Source organism: Oratosquilla oratoria, chromosome 9 (genome assembly GCF_046742065.1).
Source record: "Oratosquilla oratoria isolate Oo_2021 chromosome 9, ASM4674206v1, whole genome shotgun sequence".
Taxonomy (NCBI): domain Eukaryota; kingdom Metazoa; phylum Arthropoda; class Malacostraca; order Stomatopoda; family Squillidae; genus Oratosquilla; species Oratosquilla oratoria.
The window spans coordinates 29,023,544-29,039,696 of record NC_134785.1 but is presented as its reverse complement, the minus strand read 5'-3'; the positions used below and the strand labels follow the sequence as shown (position 1 = coordinate 29,039,696).

Genomic DNA, 16,153 nt, shown 5'->3' with positions numbered 1-16,153 from the left:
GATTGGGGCAAGTTGAACTAAAGGCATGTTTCATTAAACTCCACGCTACAAAGTCCTCTGTATGTGGCACCGTCCTTTCCTTCGATAGGGGGGAGTTTATGTTAAACCAAATCATCATCATATATATATATCATATATATATATATATATATATATACACATATATATATATACACATATATATATACATATATATATACATACATATATACATATACATACATTACAAAGGATTACAAAGGCGGAGCATGCCGACAGGAGACCTTTTGATCCATATCTAGGTCGGATGCAAAAAAAAAGAAAAAAAAAGAAAAAAAAAATAATATTAATAATTAATAAATTAAAACTATAATAATGTAAAAATAACAAACAAAATACATAAATAAATGCATAGGTATAGTTGAATAACAAACAAAAAGGTAAATAGTAAATGATTATAAATTGACATATAACTAATAATAAATGAAAATCAGACAGACAAATTATAACAAAACAAAAACAAATAATATAACAAATTATAATCATTACAGCATCTTACTTAGGTATTTATCTAAATGATTCTTAAAGCTTCGAACTGAAGTACATTGCACTACCTGTGCAGGAAGTTTATTCCATTCATTAACTACACGGTTGGCAAAGTTGTTTCTACCTACTTCCAAATTGAATCTATTTCCGGACAGTTTGAGACCATTGTTTCTTGTCTGATTCTCATTCAATGTGAAAATTTGGTCACTTTTGATGTTGTCAATTCCCTTTAAAATCTTAAAGACCTGTATCAAGTCACCTCTGAGTCTACGCTTTTTTAGGGAAAACAGATTCATGTGCTTAAGTCGATTTTTGTATGATTTATTTTTGATATTTGGAATCAGTTTTGTGGCTCGCCGTTGTACTTTTTCCAGTCTGTCAATGTCTTTAATGAGATTCGGTGACCATACGGAAACAGAATATTCCAAATGTGGACGAACTAACGATTTATATAGCTTGTTAATGAGTGATGGACTTTTGAAATCAAAAGATCGCGCAATCAATCCCAGAATCTTATTTGCTTTCTCAGAGGCTGAAATACACTGCTTGGATGATTTGAGGTCGTTACTGATAATTACGCCGAGATCTTTTTCACTATCCACTTTTGTTAACGAATTTCCAAATAACTTGTAATCGTACTTACTGTTATTTTTACCTATGTGCATTACCTTGCATTTACTTGTGTTAAATTTCATTAGCCACTTTTCAGACCATTGCTGTAATTGATCTAAATCTTCTTGAATATCTAATTGGTTTGAGTGATCATTTGCCACTCCGCACAGTTTTGTATCATCAGCAAATTTGGAAACAGTAGATTTTAGTCCATGGTCTATATCATTTATATATACTATGAATAGAAGTGGCCCAAGAACGGAACCCTGAGGAACTCCACTTACAACACTTTTCCATCCAGAAGTTTTTCCATTTAAAACAACTCTCTGTTTTCGACCTTTCAACCAATTACTAGTCCAACCTAATAGGCTACCACTTATTCCATGCAAAGCTAATTTAGTAAGTAGTCTTTCATGTGGGACGGTATCAAAAGCTTTTGCAAAGTCTAGATATATTAAATCTATATTGTTTCTTTTGTCATAATTCGAGATAACTGTGTTGTAGAATTCGAGTAAGTTAGTCACGCAAGAACGTTTCCGTCTGAAACCATGCTGGCTATCATTTATCAAACGGTTACTTTCTAAATGATATTCGATATCATCTCTGATGATAGTTTCCATTATTTTTCCTACGATCGAAGTCAAACTTATAGGCCTATAGTTATTTGGTTTCTTTTTGTCACCTTTTTTGAATATGGGAGTAACGTTAGCTAGCTTCCATTCTCTTGGGACATCTCCGGATATGATGGATTTCTTGAAAATAATTTCTAATGGAACAACAATCTCATTTTTCATTTCCTTTAAGATTCTTGGATGCCAACCGTCAGGCCCTGGTGTTTTATTAACTTTGAGTTTGTCTATACACCTTTTAATTTTTTCTTTTGTTATATTTACCGTAGTAAGTTTACCCCAGACTTTTCACAGGTTTCAGTTTGGAATTCACTTTGAGGTGTTTCGTTTACGAATACCGAGCTAAAATAATTGTTTAAGATATTACACATTCCTTCATTTGAATATTCAAGTTGACCGTCAGCAGATAATAGTGGACCAATGTGATTCCTAACAACCTTTTTATCTCTAATGTAACTATAGAATTCTTTGGGATTCTCTTTGGATTTATCAGCGATGTTCATTTCGTATTGTCGTTTTCTTTTTCTTATTGTCTTTTTTAAATCTCTCTGTATTGATACATAACTTTCATAGTCATTAGATGCACCCGAGCACTTATATTTCTTATAAGCCTGTCTCTTTTTAGCAATACTTTTTTCAGTTTCTTTGTCGAGCCACTTTGGGCGAGCCTGATTTGGGGGACGTCTGTCCTTAAAAGGAATGTAAGTTTGAATCATCTTAGTGAGCGTATTTTGAAATATTTCCCACATCTGATCTACAGGCCTTTCGTTTAATTTTGCCTCCCAATCTGTAAGCTGAAGCTCCTGACGTAGTTCTATGAACTGAGCTTTACTGAAATCGGGTATTTTAGAAGCACAAGTATCTATTCTAAAATTGTTTAGGAGTTTGAATCTGACTAAATTGTGATCGCTATTTGCAACAGATTCACCGACTTCTACATCAGTTACCATGCTTTCGCGGCTAGTGATCAATAAATCGAGCAAGTTTCCATATCTTGTGGGCTCTTTTACATGCTGAATTAAGTAATTGTCACCAAGAAAATCAATCAAGCGACTACCTATATGGCCATGTTCAAGGGTCATCCAATCAATGTCAGTAAAATTGAAATCACCCATTATCAATAAATCCCGGTTGCAGAAACTAGACAGTTCTTGAAATAACAGTTTGTCGTCTGCTAATGATAATGTCTTTGGCCTATATATTACACCTATATTCATTTTTTGTCCATTTGTTAGGGTTAACTCAACCCACAAACTGTCATATGCATCCTGTTTCACTTTCTCTAAAACACAAGCATGAACATTGTTTTTAACGTACAATAGAACACCCCCACCTTTCTTGTGGTTTCTATCCTGATGAAAGTGTTTAAATCCCGCAATATTAAATTCAGCTTCAAACTCTGTACCATTTAACCATGTCTCAGTTATTCCTATCATATCGAGATTTTCGCTTTTGACATACGCCTGTATTTCTTGAAATTTGTTCCTAATACTACGAGCATTAAAGTACATAGTTTTAAGACACATTTTGAGTTTCAATATCATGTCTTATATTATCATTTTGTTTTTTATTTATGCCTTGCTCTATATTATTATTATTTGGTCCTTCATTGACATTCAATGCCTCATTAACATTTCTCCTATCAAAATTAAAATTTCCCCCATCACGGACATCTGGTCGATTACGGTCATCCGATCTATTTTGTACATTTTGTCCCCCTACGTCACCGTGATTCACGCCGGCCTCCCATCGTTCAGTGACATTATGTCCGGCATCCCTTTCTAAAATTATATTTTGTCCTCCAGTGACATTATATCCTACCGTGATATTTTTTCCTCCACTATAATTACATCCCATCGTGATCTTTTGTCTTCCACTGTCATTACATCCTATCTTGATATTTTGGCCTTCATTGACATTCTGTCCGGTATCTCTTCCTGAAATTATATTTTGTCCTTCACTGACATTATATCCTACCATGATATTTTCTCCTCCATTATCATTACATCCTATCGTGATATTTTGTTCTCCACTATCATTATTTCCCATCGTGATCTTTTGTCCTCCACTGTCATTACATCCCATTGTGACATTTTGTCCTATGACATTACATCCTAATGTGTCATATCGTCCTCTAGCGACATTACATCCTATCATGATATTTTGGCCTTCATTGACATTCTGTCCGGTATCCCTTCCTAAAATTACATTTTGGCCTTCAATGACATTATATCCTACCGTGATACATACACATACATACATATATATATATATATATATATATACATATATATATATATATATATATGTATATATGTATATATGTCATGCATACAGTAGATATGTATAGGTGATTTTAGGTAGTGGTAAATGAAAATTAAGAGTGACTTTGTATAGCTTGTATGACAGGAAATAACATGATGTAAAATTATGGTTGGGAGGGGCTGCTTGTAGGATTGAATGTGATGAGTGTGGAAAAAGGAGGAGAAATAAAGATGAAGTGAAGGCAGCTGTTAAGATGATGACAGCAGGTAAGGCATCTGGGTTGGATGGGTGTCATGCCTATTGTCTGAAAAAAGGAGGAAAAGTGATGGTGGACTGGCTGGTAAGGTTATTTGATATTTGTTTAAGTGGACTGGCTGGTGAGGTTATTTAACCACTTCCATATGGTGACGCCTATGTAGGTGGCATGAGGAGCAAGTGGGTACTTGATGATGTACTTGATGATGCCTGCGTCTTTCCAAAGAGTGTAAGTTTAGGTGCCTAAGCCTCTCTTCATAAGGCAAATTTTTGAGTGAATTTTTTAGTTTAGCGCGCTTTCCGTAGTTCAAACGATACTTACGCATGACGCTGCGTCCATTGTTTACATGGCACAAACGACAGACTGAATGTGCCTTGCCTCCTCCTCCTCCACCATCTCAATTTATGTTGCTTGAATTTAATTTATTTGAAATTAATGTTATTATTTTACAATGTTAAGTGTATAATTAATGATTTAGGGGTGTTTTATAAGATACGGTAATAGAATTTACGGATGTATAGTACAGTAACAACTTACGTTCATTTTTAACTTACGTTCGGCCGTTCGGAACGTAACTAAAACGTAAGTTGAGGAGCGTCTGTATATATATATGTGTATGTGTATATTGTCACAATCTTGGCAGTAGGTTTAAATTGAATTCTCTACTGTCAGGCTGTGATTAATGAACTTTGTTTCAAACAAGATATTATTATCACATTTATACACATTTATTTACTATAAAATTTAACAACTTTGGCCTTTGTAACAACAAAAATTACAAATGATGAGAATATGCAAATCAAAGTGCAGCACAATAATACTATAAGGTTAAAATCTTACTAAAGCTGATTAAAAGACTCCCACTTTTACTACTGCTAAACCAAAATTAAAACACTCCTAAGTTAAGATAAATAATTGTCACCACGTGTCACACTGAAGTACAAACAAAAGGGTAACGAGAAATATACTTAGGATTACCTTAAAATTATGGAAGGCGACAGCTTCCTCTTCGGAGAAAAGAAGATGGGAAAAAGCCTCAACCCTTGTCTGGTCAGTCCTTACATAGTTTGAAATGACCACGGGGTTGCCAAAAACCGCTTAAGGCATGGACTGGCTGGCTTTTTAAACACAAGAAAACCTCCTACACCTTACTAATCTTAAACCTATTCAGGGCCCATTACAATACTTATGGGACTCATATCTCAACCCACAAATATTAAAAGACATACAAACAATAAAAATATACATACGATGATCCGGCAATTCCCCTTGAATTGCTGGTTGAACCCAAAGGCAGTGAAAGCTTGTGCTTGGCAGGGGAAACCCAAGCTGTGGGACCATCCTAGGTGCCCACTGGCTAACCATAAAAATGTCAACATCGAAGACCTTTGGGTCTTCCACATTGTGACAGAAAGCAGAACACATGAAAATGGTGTGGAGTGTGAGAACGCAAAAGGAAAAGAGAAGAAAGAAAAGTGTGTAGACGAATAGGGGAATGTGAAACATGACAATATATATATATATATATATACATATATATATATATATATATATATATATATATATATATATATATATATATATATATATACCAACAGTATACTACTAAAACATATATGCCAATCAGCCACCTATACTACACAATACATCCACCGAAAACACATTGACTTTAAGATCACAAAACAAGCTGTTCAAGCTCTCTCTCTCTCTCTCTCTCTCTCTCTCTATATCTCCTCTCTCTCTCTCTCTCTCTCTCTCTCTTTATATATATATATATGTGTATATATATATATATATATATATATATATATATATGTGCATTATATACGTGATATATATATATATATATATATATATATATATATATATATATATATATATATACACACACCATTTTTTTCCATATAAGGGTGATAGCCAATCAAGACCCACACCTACTCCAACCTATTCCACTCTCACCTACCACACTTTGTTTCCCTCTCATCTTAACTCCTTGTAGATGAAAGGTCATCCCTGTCATCTACCCACTGCCAAGATCAGAAGCATTGCAGCAAGACACAGTACATCCACAGCATGGCTGCTTCACTTACACAGCGACCCTCCCTCCTCTTTCTTTTTCTTGTTCTTCTTTTTCTAGTTCTTTGTTAGCCAGAACCACACTGGCATGCCAATATTCATGTCATCATCCAGCAGTAATACAGAACCAGCACAGAAAGCGTTGTCTCAGAATCAAATTGCCCAAGATGCAACTATAACACAGAAAACACTGAGCACCTTGTCTTACACTGCCCAGCACTAGCAATTTCAATGCAACACAATATTTCTACCTTGATTAATGTATGGGCCAGTGTGATGGCTGTTGCTGGTTATCTGGGAGATGTGTGTCTCCTGCAAGTGGGACCTGGGGTAACTGATTGATTGATTGATTGATTGATTACAAAGAAAGGGACCAGTAATGAATGAGAGTGCAAAGTTGTCCTGCAGATATGGCTGTCAGAAAGATTTATTTCTAATGCTTGTCCCTAAATCCCATATTTGCCCTCACCATCACTAACTGGAGATACATTCCCAAGAGGCTGGTATTTAGTCACTGGACCTTGATCAAGATCTCATGACTTCAGCTACTTTCATGTATCATTTTACACAAGGAGAGCTGACAACTGGTGATTTAATTTACCCTCCAGAATTAGGAGGTGAATAGAGGAAGTAAGAGAAGAGCAGTGTGGATTTAGGAGGAAGATACATAGACCAAGTTGTTGCAAGTTATGAGAATTTTTTGGCTGAGGGTAAGGATGTCTTTTGGGCTTCCATGGGTTTAGGAGAATGCTATGAGGAGATGACAGGTGTCAAAGGGTTATTTCTAATGAGCTCTATAAATGAATGGATGAAAAGGGTGTCACTTTATGGTGGTGGTGTGGTGGTTCTGGTAAACCAGCTTCAACTGTTGGGACCTGCTTTGGAAGAGGTGTAATTGATCCAAGTCATGTGACAGAGCAGGACAACCCTACATCCCTTAAGTGCTGAAATGAAAGGAGTGAGTGGGTCCTTGATGTGGATTTTGTCTACTTAACCTGCCCCCTGTTTGCAACCTTTGCATATGTTATGTTGTATATTTTTTAATATCCTCAGAAAACTGTTAAGGTTAAAAGTTGAAATTTTCAACATGGTAGAATGCACATGGATTTCATTTAAGCATAGATTTTTTTTCTCCTCTATTTAAACTGTTGTTTTAAAAATTTATATTGTTAATATCACAGTCTTATGGTCCACTCTTATTTGTCTCACCAGGGTGATACTGTTGAGCGTTCTGATGATGAAGATGATGTCAAGCCTGGTGAGGAGACCAAAAGCTGCTCCAACTGTTCTGTACCTGCTACTAGTCTCAATGAAACACCCAAAGGACTTCAGTGTCTAACCTGCTACAACCATTGGAAGTGGGTTTTAGACCTAGAATGCATGTGTCTATCTAGTGATTCATGGAATAAATTATGGGAGTGACATCTGTTTACTTGCCTTAGCAAAATTGTTTTATGAAATAAACTTTGTTAATGCTTTCTTTACAGTTTGTGTTGCTGTCTTATCAAAAGAAACTGTCATTTGTGTACCACTTGTTAGATATTAAGAGCTAGTCTGTACATATAGAAAAAATTCATGAATTGTGAAGCACAGGGGCTACCAGATTAGGTGATTAATTTGTGAATTTGAAAATTGTCTTGCAATGTGTTAGAGGCTGATCAATTAATCTGTTGTTCCAGGCCTCTTATGTGGGAAGTTCATAGCTCACAGATAACTGGCTGCCAACAATGGGCAGGTTCATAAGTCACTCAGGGCAGAAATACTGTGTATTTACCTAGTTGTATTTTATGGGAAGAGAGCTATGCTCTTTGTATCTTTCGGCATCAAGTTTGTTTTTAAATTCTTGTATAGCTTTTGCACTCACTGTTTCCTCATCCAATTTATTCCAGATATCCACCACTCTGTGTGGAAAACTATTCTTTTTCAGATCTCTTCAATAACTATTCTTTTTAAGTTTCTTTTCGTGTCCTCTTTGTTTTTCTTTTATCCCACTTTAGTGAATCATCTCTATCAAGGACTTTGTTGTTGGTCTTTGGATTCTTTCTAATTTCTTATGTGTATGTATATATGTACATATATATATATAATATAATATATATATATATATCATATATATATCTATATATATATATCTATATCTATATATATATATATATATATATATATATATATTATATATATATATATATATATATATATATATGTGCATACACACACACACATTCGTCGGATGGACGGTGAAGATTGGAGTTCTGAAGAAAAAGTGAAATTTTCGTGGATCTCAACATCAAGGAAGTACCTTATTGTATATACAGGGAAGGGGAAAGCTCGTGGTGTAGTGGGAAGGTGATAAAAAAGGAGAAGGGGAGGGATTACTGAGGGAAATGGAAGGAAATGAGGACGGGGAGGACTTGGTCCAGGAGGCCAGGCGTCTTGTAAACAAGAGAAGGACCGATGATGATTTTGGTGAAGACGGGATTAACAAAAATGTAAAGATTAGAAATATAGATAAGAGCAGAACAATGGAAGGTAAAGATAATAATTTCCAGGAATTTAATGAGAGGGGGGGTGACACCAACCTCCCCCAATTAGCAAGACTAGAGGAAAAACTTGAGAAAATGACCGAACATTGGGAGAGTAGGTTCGGTAAAATAACAAAGATTGCGCAGAGAGTTGAAAAATTGGAAGAATTAGAGAAGGTGAACAAAAACCTAACTAAAGAAATAGAAGAATTAAAAAGACAGTTAAAAGAAGTAAAAGATGAGAATGAGGAATTAAAGAGGAATAATAAAGAGAATAAAGAGTCCATAGCAAAAGAAGCACAGGGTTGGAAAAAATCCAAGAGAACAGTAAAGTTGCATTTACTGACATAATAAAACAGCAAATGAAAGAACAAACTGAAGACTCAGTTATTAAAGTGATGAGACAGGAGAATATAGTAAGAGACTTAGCAGATAAAAAGAAATGTATTATTATATTAGGAATGGAATAGAAGTATAATCTAAATAGAACCACAAGAATCAAAGAGGAAAAAGAAAAAGTAAACAGTTAATAGAATTAGTTCAGGAAGATGAACCTGAAATCATGAAACAAATTGAAGAGATGTATAGACTCGGAAAATATAGTACAGATAAGACTAGACCAATTAAGATTAAATTCAGGTCACAAACGTCAGCAAAGAATGTCTCAGCAAAAACAGGGAAACTAGCAAACAGTGAACAATATAAAAAGGTATGGATAAAAAGAGAAATGAATAAAGAGGAAAGAGAGGAGGAAAAAATGAAAAGCCAAGAAGCTAAGGAAAAAAACGAGAACAGAACAGAGACAGAAAAAGAGAAATTCTATTGGATAATAGTGAATATGAAAGTGAGATGGGCCATACCAAAGAAAAGCAAAAGGGAAATAGAAAATACAATGGAAGTAGCAGAAAATTAAGAGTGTCTTACACAAATATAGATGGATTAATAATAGGATTGAATGAAGTGAATGATTATCTGAAGCTAAAAGAACCGAACATAATGGGAATTATAGAGACGAAATTGAAAGGTCCACTACCACCCACCAGTGTAGGACATGACGCATATAATTATTGGATTAGAAATAGAGAGACAAAACAAGAGGGTGGAGTTGTGTTCCTGACTAAGATATAAATGTGAGGAGTGTCACATATGGAAACAATACAGTAGAGATGATTATGATTGAAGTGGAAGACAGAGATAAGAAGAGCAGAAATTTTGTGATAAATTATGTGCCTCCAAAAACAGCCTCATGGGAAGAGAGTGAACATAAAAGTATGTTAGAAGACACAAGGAAAACATTAAATAAGATAATGGAAGATGGAAAAAGAATAGTTAGGATAGGCGACTTTAATTGCAAAGAAGTCTGCTGGGAAGAGATGACAGTAAAGTGTGGAGATGACTCGTGGGGAAATGTTCTACTCGAGATGATTATTGACCATACAATGACACAATGGATACAAGAGAACACTAGGTATAGAAATGAAGAAGAACTATCGAGACTAGACCTAATAATCACATCTGAACCTAAAATAGTGGAAAAGATTGAATATAAAACACCAATAAGTAAAAGTGACCACATATTGATTGAACTGGAACTAAATGAGGAAAAATACATGAAAAGAAATGAACAATATAGAAAAGGAAGAATGATGTATGAAAAAACAAACTTTGATAAAATAAGAGAATTCTTTCAAAAAGAAATCTGGGAAGGAATATACAAAGAAAAAACAACAGTGGAAGAGAAATGGAATATTTTGACAAAAATTTATAAAAAAAAAAAAAAAGAGGAGTGGAAAAGTATGTCCCAAGACAAAAGCAAGAAAAAGAATATGTAAAGTGCTGGTACAACAAAAGTTGTAGGGAGCTAAAAGACAAAAGAGATAAAGCTTGGACCAAATATAAGAAAGACAAAAGACCTGAAAAATGGGAAATATATACTTGTTATAGAAATGAATATGTACAAGTGTGCAGAGAGGAAAAGAGAAAATATGAAAAAGATGTCATTGAAAAATGTTAAGATCAACCAAAACTATTTTACAGATTTGTAAACAACAAACTGAAAAACAAACAAGATTTAGAGAAATTAAGACAAGGAGTTGAATACACAGAGGAAATAGAAATGGCAGAAATTATGAACAAGCATTTTAAATCGGTGTTTACAAGGGAGAACATACAACCTGGAGAGATTGAATGGGAAGAGAAAGTCACCCCCTATGAAAGAAATAGAAGTAACAAAGAATGAAATAATGAAACACTTGAGTAATCTTGATGTCAGAATATCGCATGGACCAGATGAAATAGCAAACTGGATTTTGAAAGAATGCAGGAATGAACTGGCAGACAAAATACATAGCATAATAAACAGTTCCTCGAAAGAAGGAAAAGTTCCAAAAGATTGAAAAAAACAAAACAAATATAGTACCTATTTATAAAGGGGGAAATAAAGAAGACCCTACCAACTATAGACCAGTTTCTCTAACAAGTACAATAGCAAAAATTTGTGAAAGAATTGTCAAAAATAGATGGGTAAAGTATTTAGAAAAAAACAACATGCTAAATCCAAGGCAATTTGGATTCAGACAAGGACGATCATGCGTCACCAATTTGATATGTTTCTATTCAAGGCTAATAGATATAATACAAGAAAGAGATGGATGGGCTGATTGTGCAAATTTAGACCTAAAAAAAGCTTTTGACAAAGTACCACATAAGAAGTTGCTTAAGAAATTAGAAACTGAAGGAGGAATACAGGGCAAACTGCTTAAATGGATGGAAGACTTTTTGCAAGAAAGAAAAATGAGAGTAGTGATAAGAGACAAACACTCAAATTGGGATGAAGTAATAAGTGGTGTTCCACAAGGAACAGTTCTGGCCCCAATAATGTTTGCTATATATATTAATGATATGGATGAAGAAATTGAAAGTTATATGAGCTTCTTTGCAGATGATGCAAAACTATTAAAAAAAGTGAACACGGAAGAAGATTGTGAGTCACTACAGAGTGATCTAAATAAAGTATGGGAATGGAGTAGGAAGTGGGAGATGGAGTTCAATACTAAAAGTGTAATATAATGGAATTTGGAAAAAGCAAAAAAAGAATAATAGGATCATATAAATTGGGAAAAGGAATAAAAAAAGTTGAAAATGAGAAGGACCTGGGAGTCATTATTATGAATAATATGTCACCTGAGAAACATATAAATAAGATTTTTGGAGAAACTTATAATTTAATAAGAATCAAAGTGGCATTTACATACCTGGATGAAGAAATGGTGAAGAAAATACTAATCACTTTGATAAGACCAAGATTGGAATATGCAGCAACGATGTGGTCACCAAGTACAAAAAAATGTATAAAAAAACTTGAAAGAATACAAAGAGCAATTACAAAATTGGCACCAACACTCTCAAAACTATCATATGAAGAGAGGCTAGCAAAACTTGAGCTACAGACACTAGAGCAAAGAAGAGAGAGAGGAGATTTGATAGCTATTTACAGAATCATGAAAGGCATAGAAATTATTGATAGAGAGGATCTAATAAAATGGGATGATAGAAATACAAGAGGACACGGAAAGAAAATCAAGAAAGCTATAGAAGAGATCTGAAAAAGAACAGCTTTCCTCACAGAGTAATAGACATTTGGAACAAGTTAGATGAGAAAGTGGTGTGTGCAAAAACAATACATGAATTTAAAAATAGTTTAGATAAAATGAGATATGAAGACGGGACACCATGAGCATAGCTCCCCTTCCCTGTAAAATACAACTAGGTAAATACAACTAGGTAAATACACCTAGGTCTTTTAATCCAACACTCATCAACTGCCACTTGTGCAGATGTTTGGGCTCAGGACATAAATCCGCTTCAGGAATTGGCCAAGAACTTAAAACACCATCAATTTCAGAAGTGGGTTTGTCATGGGCTCAGGACATAAATCCACTTGAGGAATTGGCTGAGAATATGAAATATTACCAATTTCAAAACTGGGTTTATGTTATGGGCCCAAATGTCCATATAAGTGGCAGTTGTTGAGTGTTGGATTAAGAGACCTACCGGTATGTGTGTTTATATATTTATATATACATAACTGTCTAGTTTCTTAACCAGGACTTGCTAATAATTGGCGATTTAAATTTTACCAACATTGATAGAACGATCCTCATACATGGCAATATAGGTAGTCACCTGATAGATTTTCTCGGTGACAATTATTTAGTTTAGCACATAAAAGAGCCCACAAAGCATGGATGCATACTCAATCTGTTCATCACTAGCTGCAAAAACATGATAACTGATGTAGAAGTTGATGAAACCATCATAAGTAGTGACTTAGATTCAAACCGCAAAATAAAATTTAGACTAGGTAGTTGTGTAAAGCTCAGTCCATAGGACTATATCAGGAACTTCAGCTTACAAACTGGGAGGCAAAATTAAGCAAAAGACCTATAGATCAGACGTGGGAAATATTTCAAAATATGCTTACTAAGATGATTTGTAAGGGCAGATGACCCCCAAATCAGGCTTGCCCAAAATGGCTTGACAAAGAACCAAAAAAAGTATTGCTGAAAAGAGACAGGCTTATAGGAAATACAAGTGTTCTGGTGCATCTAATGACTATCAAAGTTGTGATAATACAGAGGGATTTAAAAAAGAAAAAAAAAAAAAAAAGTGACAATACAAAATTAATATTGCTGATGAATCTAAAGATCCCAAAGAATTCTATAGTTACATTAGAGATAAGAAGGTTATTAGGCATCACATTGGTCCACTATTATCTACTGACAGTCAACTTGAATACTTGAATGAAGGAATGTGTGACATTTTAAGCAACTGTTTTAACTCAATATTTGTAAATGAAACACCACACATTTAAATCCTACCTGAAGCCTGTGATAAGTCTAGGGGAAATTTACTACTGTAAATATAACAAAAGAAAAAATTAAAAGATGTAAAGAAAAACTCAAAGTTATTAATGAAAAATGAAATTGTTGTTTCATTAGAAATTATATATATAAAAAAAAGAAAATCCACCATATCTGGAGATGTCTCAAAAGAATAGAAGTTACCTAATGTTACCCTCATATTCAAAAAGGGTAACAAAAAGAAGCAAATTAACTACAGGCCTATAAGTTTAACTTCAGTCATAGGAAAAATTAGGGAAACTATCGTCAGAGATGCTATTGAACACCATTTAAAAAATTACTGTTTAATAAATGATAGCCAGCATGGATTCAGACAGAAACATAATCAAATTCTCAACATGGTCATCTCAAATTATGACAAAAGAAATAATATAGATTTAATATATCTGGACTTTGTGAAGGCTTTTGATATGGTTCCGCTCGAAAGACATACATACATATACCAAGGCTTTTCCCCCTTACAAGGGAGGTAGCCAAAAAGGAAAAGGCATAAAATTCATCCCCAGACCAGTGAAGTGTATGCAGAAAACATTATGAGTGATGGGATGGTGTGGAAATGGGTGAGAGCTTTTAAAGATGGCCGTACTTTCTGCACCAAACCATCAGTAATTAGTGAAGGTCGTCCACTTCGTTCCTCATCATGCACATTTGTACGGCCATCTTTAAAAGCTCTCACCCATTTCCGCACCATCCCATCACTCGTAATGTTTTCTCCATACACTTCACTGATCTGACGAGGAATTTCAGATGCTTTCACTCCTTTAGCAGTAAGAAAACGAATCACAGCTTGTATTTCACAGTCGGAGGCATTCTCAATCAGCGGAGGCATTTCAAATATTCACAAACAAACTTAAACATGGTCAGATGATTCCGTAATTATGTTGAAAAGTAGGTTACAGTACAGGCTTTCATGTAAATATAAAATTGTTACGAAAAGTCTACTTGTTTCATTCTTATTTCAAAACAGTACTTATATATATATATATATATATATACAGTCGTACCTCGGTACTCGACCATAATCCGTTCTGAGGTGTTGGTCGAGCACCGATTTGTTCGAACACCGAAACCAATTTTCCCCTTATCACTGTCTTTCTTTGGACCCATTATTAAGGGCTAGAGCAACACGAAAAAGTTTAAATCTGGGAAGAAATACTCGAACAAACTGCATACGTCTTACTCCGCTGGCGGTCTGAGTCGAACTGACGCTTACCCGCTGTTCGAGCTAGTCGAGTACCGAAAATCTGTTCGAGGTCCGATGCATTTTCTACTCGAATTTTTTGGTCGAGCACCGATTTGGTCGAGTATAGAGGCGGTCGAGTACCGAGGTACGACTGTATATATATATATATATATATATATATATATATATATATATATACAGGCACTCCTCGTTTAACGACCTACTCGGTTAGCGACGACGTGGAGTTATGACGGGCTTTATGACAGACCAATATTCGTTTAACGTAAATCTCCCAAAGTTACGACGTCATGTACGATAATTAAGTTGGCTGAGGCAAATCTGTATGATGTTATAATTGAACTTGTACGGTGGATATTAGCTGTGAGGTAAAGTGTTCTGAAGCTTAGGTCTACATTACCATCCTGCAAGCTGCAAAAACTATCTGGGGTACAGTATATACCGGTAGTGGTAAATTTTTAGTTTCGACCATGGGCGCAATATAGCAATAGAAAATTAATTATTAATTTTGTAAATTATAATGTATCAAAGTAATATGCAATTTTGTGAGCGGAAATAAAAAAAAAAGGTGCTAAAACAAATTTCGTAAATAACGAAGTCGTGTCGGACGAATGGTACACCATGTTTGTTATGATAGATGCCGATGTCGAAGAAATAAAAGGATGATAAATTCGTCTAACCTAAACTAAACTAACCTGACCTGTGTTTGATAAATCATTACCTGCAAATTAAATGTCATCCGGCTCGTCCTCGTTGTCGTCGTCGTGAGAGACGTTGGCAGACGACAAGATGGCGTCCCGAGCCTATGCTACCGACTTCGTTCATTAGCATATTTTCTTGTAGCATGGTATTTTTTACTTTCATTTCCGCCCACAAAATTGCATATTACATTGATACATTTTAATTTACAATATTAATAATTAATTTTCTATTGCTATATTGCGCCCATGGTCAAAACTAAAAAAATTACCCGGTATTCAATATGGAATGTCAGCATATGCGGATTTGGTCATATACGGTAATTTCAGGAACCTAACCACCGTAAATAAACAGTAAATAAAGCTTTAATGTACTGTATAAAAGAGGGAAAATACACGAAAATAAAGATACATGTATTGCTGGACAATGTACATACAGTACATGTA

At 34.7% G+C, this 16,153-nt stretch overlaps 1 protein-coding gene across 4 annotated transcripts in view; it reads left to right on the top strand.

Annotated features, from left to right (window-relative positions):
• LOC143028292 (REST corepressor 3-like) overlaps window positions 1-16,153 on the top strand; it is a 59,377-nt gene that overhangs the window by 19,140 nt on the left and 24,084 nt on the right. For all 4 annotated transcript variants that reach the window (XM_076190164.1, XM_076190163.1, XM_076190166.1 and 1 more), the window contains one exon: window positions 7,576-7,721. In XM_076190164.1, the coding sequence (XP_076046279.1) occupies window positions 7,576-7,721 (146 nt within the window). The remainder of the gene's footprint in view (window positions 1-7,575; window positions 7,722-16,153) is intronic.